An 11105-nucleotide genomic window follows, 5' to 3' on the forward strand; every position below is an offset into this window, starting at 1 on the left:
GAAGTTGTTGGTTTGCAGCCTCTGTCTGGAAACACTGCAAATGCATAGAGAAATTTGTCTGGATACCATTAGCAGTTAATTTTGGAAAGACTTCCACAAAAAAAATATTTTCAAATACATGCGTATTGATGCATAATACCCAATGTCTTCACCTTTATCATCAAACATGAAGTAAGCATGTGTGTCTACCTGTGTGTGTATGTATATAAGCACAACTATATATTAAAAAAATAATTGCTTAAGCTGGGAAACTAAACCCACTCTTTTCACCTTTAAGGGATAGTTTACTTTCTAACTGAAACTCACTGTTGAATGAAGGTCGCATTTTAAAAAACGCAAATTTTTTTTTTTTTTTTAAAGTGGGCTAATGACTGAGTGATTCGTTTCACAGATCAGTGAAACTCAGATCTCCTGACATTCTGGGCTTTTTACTTACTTAAAATGTTATATTTTGCCTGTGATCTTGTGACTACACAGTTAACTTATTTACATGAATGACTCTGTCCTGCTGCTTCCTTTTTTCCGCCCTTGCAAATGATGATTCATTTTACTTGACCGAAAAAAAAGGGGGGTAAAAAAAAATCAATTTCAGAAATAAAATGGTTGGAAACAAAGAATAAACACATGGTAACTTTTAATTTAATGAAAGTCGGTAGAGGATGGCCCGTATTAATCCAGTGCATTTTCCAAAGCCACAGTGGTTAGCATTTACAGTCAAGAGTGGGGGACATACACTGAGTTGTATATTTGTCTGTGCTTTAAAATTGAAATGTTACAGTGATTATGCTTGGAATTTTAGCATAATACTATATCTAAACCAGATGTAACATTTCATTATTTTGTTTGATGCTTTCAGCCCAGTACTTAACTGTATCTTGTCAAGTCTTTGTGGTAGTATCTCTTGCTGCTTAGATGTGCTTTTTAATTAATCCATGTCAATGATTGGCGTATACACTTTATTTCATGATCATATTGCAAACTTTCTTAGAAAACATCTAGTACAGTGCTTCCACTACACAAAACTGGGTTGATTTTGCTAGATTAAAATCGGTTCTGATATTTGATGAAATGAGACATTAAAAAATGCCTCCTGTTTCCAAACAACATGGAAAACTGGTTTGTGAAAACTTATTTTCCCTAGACAGCCATTTTCTCATGCAGATCAAGAGGTTTTCAGAGTTTTTCTTACATGTCACTTAATCTGCCTGATATCGCATTCTAAAAGCAAGCTTAATGTACAAACTAACATGTATTGATCTTCATCTTCGGCATCAGAAAACCTGACTGTCATTGAGCTATTTTCTAATGGTATGAACTAATAGCAGGTAATCAGATTGCTGTCTTTATGTACTCTACCATGGAAACTGAGTAGGGTTATGTCAGTGAAAAAGTTGCAAGTCGAACAAAATCAATATGATACAACACTGTCACTAAGCTAGTGTAACCCGTGTGTACAGCAGGCTTTAACTGCAGTGCTTTTCTTCAATTAGATCGAGCAGTATCTTTCTGCTGACCTCAACTCTTCTACAGCTTTAATTAAAATACAAAATCTATCACCTGTCTAAAATTCTTCTGTAAAGATATCATTAAAATGCTGCAACGATTTCCACACAGACCTGAAAAATGTCATTGGATCAGGCTGCGGGAAGAGCATTCTATAAATGCTAAATATTGTAGCTGTCTGATGCTTTGATTTGGGGCTTCAGTTTCTTTTCTTGTTAATTGTGAGGCAAGTCACTTTTCATTTTCATGTTCTTTCATAAACCTTGACAGCTGAAAGATGAAATCCACCTTAAACTTCCCATTCTCTTCAGATGCGAAAAAAGCTTTTCATAGAAGAGAGGGTCAAATGTGTGTTGGACAAGTTGCCCTTGGGTTCAAAGTAATTTCAGTCTGTTGTTAGAGAGGAAAAATTCCCCAAACCTGAATTCAGCTTTCCGGAAGATCAGGTCTTATGGAAAAGCGCCAAAGTTACTAAAATGATTTTATTTATTATTTTTTCTCCTGACATTCACTGGAATAAAACTTATACTTTTTTTTGAGGCTTGCTGGCCTTGCCAAAACAGTTTTCAAATGTTTAATCTTCTGAGAATTTTGTAAATACCACTTTCTACCTCAGTAGTAGGTGCTTTAGCAGTAAAAAAACAGTTACTGTTTTAACAGTGCGTGCCACTGAGAAAAGTTTAGTTCATTGGTAAGGACAGGTGAATTTGCATGTATGTGGTACATGCATCAGAATATGGCAAATGTATCTTTGAATCATACTGAATTATGAAATTATAGTTCAGATTTTTCAACTCTGTGACGACTTAGGGCTGTGCAGAAGCATGCACCGCTCCTGGAAGGATTGTGCATAATTTTGGTTGGTTCTTTTTGAATGTCACAGCAGGCACCTGCCAACGGTATTCCCAAAAGGCAGGGAGAGCAGCACTCCGGCATGAGGAGATCAGCCTGGAGAAGGCAGGTGTGCAAAAGGAAGACTTTTTGGAAAAGGAGACAAGGGGAAAGCCAGGTGTGATTCACAGAGATGCCCATGAAGCAGAGCTCGTCAGCAATTTCCAGCCGTGCTGTTGTGCAGAGTGCTGGCTACTTTTTTCTCGTCTTGGACAACGAGATTTTTGCAGCTCTTTTTGAAAGAGTTCAGTTGTGGTGTTTGGTGATGATGACAGAAGCTGTGCTGTTGAGTGTTAGAAAACTTGTGCAGTTAGGTACTTTTCAGATACTTCAGGCTCTGCTGTTGATAGGCTTGAGTGGAGTTTGAGGTTTTATGTATGAACTTTTCCTATGCACTTCAGGGAATGTTAGGTTGTGACTAAACCACAGATTAATTGATGCTTTCATCATCATGCTGCAGGAAAGACAGAAAGAAAAGACTTCTAGTCCAGGACAGTTATATGTTCTTCTGAGCCCCATCCCAACAAGTGGGAAGAGATTTATTTTCCAGGTGCCCTCTATGATGCTCAATCCTCAATTCAAATAACTACTTGGTCATGTAAAAACTTCTCTTGTGAGTTCATAAATATATATATTTTGAATGTTGTTGGTTAAGAAGGAAAATATATGTCATTACCCAGCTGGTCTGTCAGCTGTCTCTGTAGTACTGTGGATGTCAAACCAAAGTGTGAACTGGGGGACCTCTTGCATAGGAGCTTGTTTTGAAGTGGCTCCTTGCTATGCCAGGGACAAAATTACTTAGGGCTGTCTTTAATTTAACCAAGTCAGCTTTGAGTTCTACAGAAGCAAGCTGTGTTATAGAAATAATAAAACCAAATGAAGATCCTGGATTTTGGGAAATCACATATAGTTGCGAAGTGCTGCTGTAGTAAACCTCAAGACACATGAGAAGCTACTGACAGAGAAGTGGTAAATACCTGTATACTCCTCAGATAGCATCACAGATGGCACTATAAAATGAGTGCAGACTGAGCATCCCTTGGGACTGCCAAAGCTTTGTGTCTTTTTGAGATTGCTTAATTCTATTAAAATGAGGCCTGTCTTCCCTGGATTATGGTAATGAACAGATCAGAAGTTCCACTGTTAAACATAAATAAAGCCTGATTTGAATCTTTCGTGCTGTTGGGAGAAGGAACCAGGCAATCTTATGCTTTATATACTTAGGTTCAGTAAAGTAGCAGTTCTTTTGAGTGTTTTGTGAACGATGCTCTGTCTGGAGATGATGTATAGAACATCCTGATGCCTCTTTTAAATTAATGGGCACCTTTAATAGCTGAAATTTTGTATATATGTATTTTTTTCCTGTTCAGTGCAGAGGAAGATCTTGTTAAAAGAGAGAAGTGGAATGACCTTCCGAGGAAACAGGGAAACAACTACACAGAACAACCAAACAGAACAGTAGTGTTTTTTTCAGCTGGGAAGTGATTAGCTTTGTTTTAGAGCACGGATAGATTTGAGATTTGGCTTGGAACGATTTGCCAGAAGTACTGTCAAACAGTGCTTTAGTCCTACTAGTGATGTTCAAGAAAATTTTGAAGACACATCAGAAAGTGCGAGATCCTGGGCTCAACGGCATCCTCTCTCAGATAATTCATGTTTTTACAACATGGTGATAGTGATGGCAGTAATGTATACCCGTTTCTGCATGTTTTATCTTCTCTCCTAAAGTGATCTTTTGGCTGTGGTTTCTCTCAACTGCAATCCATAGTGCAGATAAGGACAGGAAGAGCACTGTTGTTGTGTCCAGTGTTGAATGTCCTGTTAACGTGGTTGCTGCTGGCTTTGCCATTGCTTTGCACGTACTCTGCTCTTCCTGTCCTTATAGTGTATTAAAAATTTAAGTTCCTCACCTCAGCGCAGAGTGGAAGTGCTGTGGGAAAGAGGATGCCTTTGTTTCTGTGAAGCAAGTAGAATGATGATTTTGGGACAGCGTAGCAGCGAACAGCAGGTCGGAAGAGTCTGCTGTCAGGGCGGAACTGGGACAGCTATAATTACTTGCATGTCAGATCTGGTTTTCTCTATTCTTGAAATTTCTGCACATCTTTGTTTTCTTCTGATTGCTAAATAGAGCGGATTAGAAAGCTTTCCTTTTTAGAAACGAGCATTGGAATGGGTGAATACATTTATACAAGAAAGAGCATGGCTTTATTTGGGGATTGAGCAAATACTGCACGTGGTGTTAGGATGTCGGTACACAGAAATACAACTCATAGATTTAATTTTAGGTGTAATTTGTGAAATTAATTCTTTGTGCCTATACCTTTATTTGGGCAAGAGGCTGTCTCCAGCATTCACTGACTTTCTGAACGTCTAAGTCCTTCATGGATATACAAAGTCTACAGGATATCAAATGGGAAAAATTCCGGATTTTTTTAAGACATTTTTGGCTTTATTATAAATTATCAAGCCTGACTTAAAAAAATTTCATTGTAGAAGAATACTCGAATGCCTTTTCTTACCTTTCCTTATGCAGACTTTTATCTGCCTTTACCCTTGTGTAACGTGAAAGGCAGCTTGAGGCTCATTTCAAATGGCCGAGGTAGGAAATGCCGTAACAAGAAGGCGAGATTGTTTAGTGTTTAGTGAAAGACTGGTTTCTTAGAGTAAACTTGGAAACTTGCCCATATTGGGCAGATTTTTTAAATCACAAATTTGGTGTGTCAACAGTAGCATATAGAGACACTTGACTTCAGTTACTTAGCATCAGTTTTTTATTTTTTATCCATCTTACGAAGCCCTGAGATTGGCATCACTAGGAGTATGTGTGCAAGGTACTCTTACAAAAGCAGAAGCATTTCAGGCTGTCATTACCATTTTTAAACAGTTTCAAGAATGCGAAATTAATCATTTCATTGAACCAATGTATATAATTTATTTTGAAAGGAGCAGGAATTTAGTGGGTTTTGCCTTTTACCATGAACTTAATGTTCTGGATCAGCACTGTTTTGTATTTCATAAATTTAAATTTCAGCTCCTGGGTGGGGAAAAGCTAAAGAAAATCCAGTGTGCTGTAATTATTTAGCAATTCTCATGTGCAATATAGATTTTTGGGGGTTTTTTTTCACCTTAGATGATTCTGAACTGGTCGTCAGACAGTATTCCTGACACTGGAATTGGAAGCTTTTATTTTAAGTGTGTCTATTTGAGATACTAATTGCGTGGAATTACAAAATATCCCGTTTTGCAAGAATGAGATTGTGTGTTTTACAGCAACTAAAAGATATTTTAGAAAGTCACTGTAGTGCGTTCTTTGCTAAATTTTTCCTTGACTAAGGATCTTTTGGAGATAGTCTGAGACCATAGCTGTACCTTACTCTTCCAAAATGCTCCAAAGAAATTTTTTTTTTTAAAAAGACAGATTTGAAGTTCAAGGTGAGTTACATAGTCACAACATGAGTGTTACTGGTTGATGTACTTTCCTGGCCTGGCCAGTACTGCTAATTCTGCAGGCTTATGCTAAATAACTTCTGCCTTTAAAATGTCAAGTTTCTCAACTTCTAAATTTTTTTTTCTTTCAGTTGATGTGTAATCCTGGACTATAGGTCACCATCACTGATTCCATAGAGCTGGCTCAGTTTTTTACCCTTGATTGAATAAAAAGCTTGTTCTAGAGCAAGTAAAACGCCACTTTCAAAGACAGATTCAATTTTGTATGCATAGTTCATAAACATCTCTCCTCAGAGATTAAGCGTTTTAGAACAAGCATTGGAATCTGATTCTTAATTTTAATTATTTAAAATGAGGTTTAATTTGTCTTTAAGATGACACAATTATTGGTAATTGCTTTGTGTGTTGTCAGGTCATTGTATTACAGGGTTTTTCAGGATCTCTTGCCTCTCTGGTCACACTGAAGTGTTCAAGATGCCAATCTACAGTTGCTCAGATTGCTATTAAATCTGTTTTCTATTTCTATTTACTGTGCTTATTGCATAGCCCTTTTCCTGCAACTTCCCATCTCTTCCATCCCACTTCAAAGAGAGAATTCCTTATCAGAAATGCTTTCTGCAAGGACACCTGGGCTCTGCATTTCTTTTTAACTTAGTACTAACCTGTGCAATTTCTGATGTGGTAAATCCTTTGATCATTTTAATATTCGAATTCACAAAGAAAACTGCACACACAGAGCTGTGTATCAATACAGGCACTTCTTCTCTCCATTTGAGATTCAATGATGTGTCATCTTGTGTTTTTTAAAGCTAGTCTTTTGTAAACTGCTTGAATTAGTGACTTGCATATGCTGTTCTGTATGTTGTTGTGCAAGTACTTAAAATGTTGCAAGACAATAGAAAATTAATCAACAGTAGCTGCCCTCTCTTGAAGGCATAAGACCATTTCAATGCAAAATACCAAGAAGAAAATCTAGCCTGATTTTCTGCATGAGTGGGACTTTGCCGAAGACATGGGTCTGAGAAAAATGTTCTAGTTGCCAGATGTATTGATCCTCTTTGAGATAGATTCCCTGTCTCTCTACAGCAGACACTGAGGGGAGTTGTACAAGAGGAAGGGGTAGAAAAGCTGAATTCATCCAGCTTTTGCCATTTTCTCTGATGTTGCACAGCTATACCTCTGGCAGGGTTCATGAGCTGGTCCAGGTTGTATGTCAAGCAGGAAAGGGAATGAGACAAGTGGAAGTCAAGAATGCAAGAGGGTTTTGTCTTCCTTTTTGTTCCTCTGGGCCAGAGCTTGAGTTTTTTCTGTATTGTCTCCGACATAATGCTCAATAATTCCCTTGACGCTTTCTCGGCTGAACAATGTTTCTCATTGATATTTCCTCTGTTTATGAATACATTACTGCCACTGCGACTGTACTCAAAGCCAAACTGCCATACTAGCTTCAACATTTTTATATTCTCATTTGTTTTAAACAGCCACTGTGGAATGTTACAATCCCAGAATGAATGAATGGAGCTATGTCGCAAAAATGAATGAACCCCACTATGGTCACGCTGGAACTGTGTATGGGGGATTAATGTATATTTCAGGTAAATAATTCCTATGATCCTATAATCTCTACGAAACAATTACTTACCTAACTTTTCCTATTTCTGGTGGGAGACAATAAAAATTAGTCTGTTTGCAATAGGTTTGCCGTGGTGTAAGCAGTGATGCAATTTCATATGAAGCCAGTCAAATAGCATATATGCTGCAGAGTCTGAGAAAATTATTTTAGATAATATTGTGCGATTACATAGTAAATGACAGCTCTGAATTCCAGAGCAGTTACTCACTTTTAACTGTCAGAATCTGTTTTTCTGTGGCAACACCACATACATACATTTATATAGTAATAACCATTAAACACATCATCTTTCATACATTTTGAAAAGCATTGGAAATTTTAATACTTTGAAGAAGAGCATCTGCTTTCGTTGAGCTAATGGAAAGGGATAAGTTTTCATGTTAATCATAATATACGTATGATATCTGTACTTTCAATGGACTTTCATTTGTAGTATGCTCAGTCCTAGATGTCACTGAGGTTATAGTTTTCATTCCATTTTTTTTTCCAAACTGGGAGCAATAGGTTTTCTGAAAACCTGGTATCTGCTCAGTTTTTAAAGGAGATTCAATCTGTCAGTGATCTCTACAGAGATCACAGACTTATGTATGTTCTCCTGCTGTGATTTTAAGGGATGTCCTCTAAGAACTGAGCTGAAATTCATGGCAGGAGGTGGGACAAGGTTGCTTAGCTGTGAAGAACTGGTGGGGAGATGCACTGGAGCAGATCAATCCTCGGGGTATTTTGAATCAGAGGGCCTCGTGCCAGTAGACTAGGAGGGATTTGTTTTAAAGTTTACCATAAGGTACAGCTTCTTATTTTTCAGTGAGCAAGTCCATTCAGCTAGCTTCTAATCATTGTGCTGCTATTTGTACTTTTTTGCCCATTTTGCCTGTTTTACTGCAGGCAGCACGGGTATATACTCCCCGCTGTATTTTTTCATGTATGTGCTGTGTATTCCCCACAGATTTTTCTTTTTGTCCTCCTGTCCTCTTGGATATTCCCATGAGTCTAGGCACTTTTGGGGTTGAAAATGTGAAGATTGGTTCTTTTGTCATTAAAGCCTCTTCTCTCTGACAGGCTCCCAAGCATTGCCATTGCTATGACTGTCACTAAGTGTCAGGGCTGGGCAGACCTCCTATTTTTTCTGTATTTAATTCTTACTGTCCAGCTGAAGAATTAAGTACTTTCTTGCATAACTCCTGTAGACGCCACGCCATCTCTGTCTGCTAATACTCCAAGCGTGACAATTCAGTGTCAAATGGTTAGCCCAGCAGGAGGTTGTTCAGCAGCAGTGTGTTCTCTGCATATTTTTTAGCACCTCAAATGTTGGTCTTGAACCATAGCTAATAAGCCTACAGTGTCTGAAATGGGTGCGGCTGCTTTCTGACCTGCTTAGTGACCTTGCAGAAAGGTGGGACATTTCATCCACCGGTGGGAATTCGTCCTATGATTTCCCCTGAAGCCTCTCCAACTGCTTTTGCAGGGAACCATGGAGAAAGTAAAAATAGATGCCTATGCTTCTCTCTATAAACAGAAGAATATTTAAAATCTGTCTCCTCTCTCTCTTCAGTTCGAGTTGATGAAAAAAGTTTTCTGCAGAAAATTCTGCTATGTGATAGGACCACTTCAAACACAATAGCATAATATCAAAATTTGAAAAGGGAATAGATTCCTGTGTTCTTGATGGTGAGGAACAAAACTAGCAAACTGAGCACATGTAAGCAAAGAATTTTGCCAAAACAAAGCATAGGTGACCATTTTTTGTTATTTCAATCTGTCAGTATCATCTTATGCAATGAAGTACTGTATGAGACATGGCTTCTTTCTATATCCAGATTTAAAATAAAAAAGTACATTAAAAACGTTGTTTGAAATGGAGCACATATGTGATGGTAATCTAAGCTAATGTGAAAAAGTTTTAGGGAAGGCTGAATTAATTCGTGAAAAATGTGTGTATCTGCTATTTATCACTTATTAAGGTGAGCACTGCTCTAACATGTATTTTATTTCTCTAGGAGGAATTACCCATGATACCTTCCAAAAGGAACTTATGTGTTTTGACCCTGACACAGACAAATGGACTCAGAAAGCTCCGATGACAACAGTCAGAGGTCTGCATTGCATGTGTACTGTTGGAGACAAGCTATATGTTATTGGTGGAAATCACTTTAGAGGAACGAGTGATTATGATGATGTTCTAAGCTGTGAATATTACTCGCCAACTCTAGACCAGTGGACTCCAATTGCTGCCATGTTACGTGGGCAAAGTGATGTTGGGGTTGCTGTCTTTGAGAATAAAATCTATGTTGTTGGAGGATATTCTTGGAATAATCGGTGTATGGTGGAAATAGTTCAGAAATATGATCCAGAAAAAGATGAGTGGCATAAAGTATTTGACCTTCCAGAATCACTTGGTGGCATTCGAGCCTGCACTCTTACTGTTTTCCCACCGGAGGACAATACAGGGTCACCGTCTAGAGAATCTCCTCTTTCAGCACCTTAGGAACATCCCTTGACTTAATGATGTTGTAGTAACACCTTTGCACTGCATCATGGAGTCTGTTATTTTTCTTCAGTAGTTTTCTGTTAGGCTTAGCCTACAGCATTTCGTACAATTACTGGAAAAAAGAGACTTTGACATTATTTGTGCTGTTTGGCCTAGAACGTTTGTCAAGCGGTTAACAAAAAAAGATGTACTCACCCGAGCCAAATGTTTAACAAACAAGATGATGTCTGTAAAATGTATGAACTAGGTACGTTATTAATGTTGTGTATTGGGTGTGAGGTACCTTGTAGCTTACATTTGGAAGCCCAATGAGTCAAATTTGAAGACTTTGTATCGAACACATTCTTTCACTAAATTTCATAGTTGAAATCCTTCTTCCTGTCGTTTGTGACTGCAGATTACAAGGGGAGGTAGACCACATCAATGTGAACCATGACGGAAGGTTGCCAAGGGGCCTGAGCTACCTCCCTCTTTTCACAGAGTATTTTTGACATATCTGTTTACCCACCTGACTTTGTGGGTGCTTTCAGAGCATATGAAGTTTCTTAGGCAGAGGGGAGAAATAAATTTTAAAATATTAGCACTATACAGGAAGCAGACCTTGTAGAGGCCGAGAGTTTTTTTTATAACATGTATCGAGTGTTTTTCCTGAGTCGGTTGAGTGATGTTTCAAACACAAGATTTAAAATGTTTGGGGTTTTTAATTTGGGTTTTTTCAGGAATTGGCTTCCGCTTGCATGGGAGCACACACTATTAACAAATGGAAATTCAGTGCAGTTGTATGTTCTGTTGTATGCCTGTACTGAATATAGGTAGATAAGGGCTAGAAACATTTACTTAAGCCACTGAATTTGACCAAATCGTTCCATCAGATCAAATTTAATCTACCTTTTCTCCTTTGCTGTTGAGATAACTTGCATAATGTGTCCTCTGTATAGTCTCAGTTAATAAGGTTATTTAGCACAAAGCGCAGCTTCAGCGAGAGAGCTGCTTTTGCTCAGTGAACTTGGACTACCACGTTTTACCTTCTTTTGTTCAATAAACTTTTAACTGCAGTTATTCAGTCTAAGCTACCTCATTAATGTATTTGGTTTTCTTCCTCTGCCTCACTGTCTCCAGGATACGCATTACGTATATCTGTGT

The 11105-nt window shown here is 38.1% G+C and overlaps 1 protein-coding gene across 4 annotated transcripts in view; it reads left to right on the forward strand.

The window, feature by feature from the left end:
* The window catches only part of KLHL13 (kelch like family member 13), a 77158-nt gene extending 66282 nt beyond the window's left edge, over positions 1-10876 (forward strand). For all 4 annotated transcript variants that reach the window (XM_086619506.1, XM_009990580.2, XM_086619507.1 and 1 more), the window contains 2 exons: positions 7323-7436; positions 9472-10876. In XM_086619506.1, the coding sequence (XP_086475632.1) occupies positions 7323-7436; positions 9472-9959 (602 nt within the window). In that variant the 3' untranslated portion in view covers positions 9960-10876. The remainder of the gene's footprint in view (positions 1-7322; positions 7437-9471) is intronic.
* Positions 10877-11105: the final 229 nt, after the last annotated feature.

Source organism: Tauraco erythrolophus, chromosome 13 (assembly GCF_009769465.1).
Source record: "Tauraco erythrolophus isolate bTauEry1 chromosome 13, bTauEry1.pri, whole genome shotgun sequence".
Classification (NCBI taxonomy): Eukaryota; Metazoa; Chordata; class Aves; order Musophagiformes; family Musophagidae; genus Tauraco; species Tauraco erythrolophus.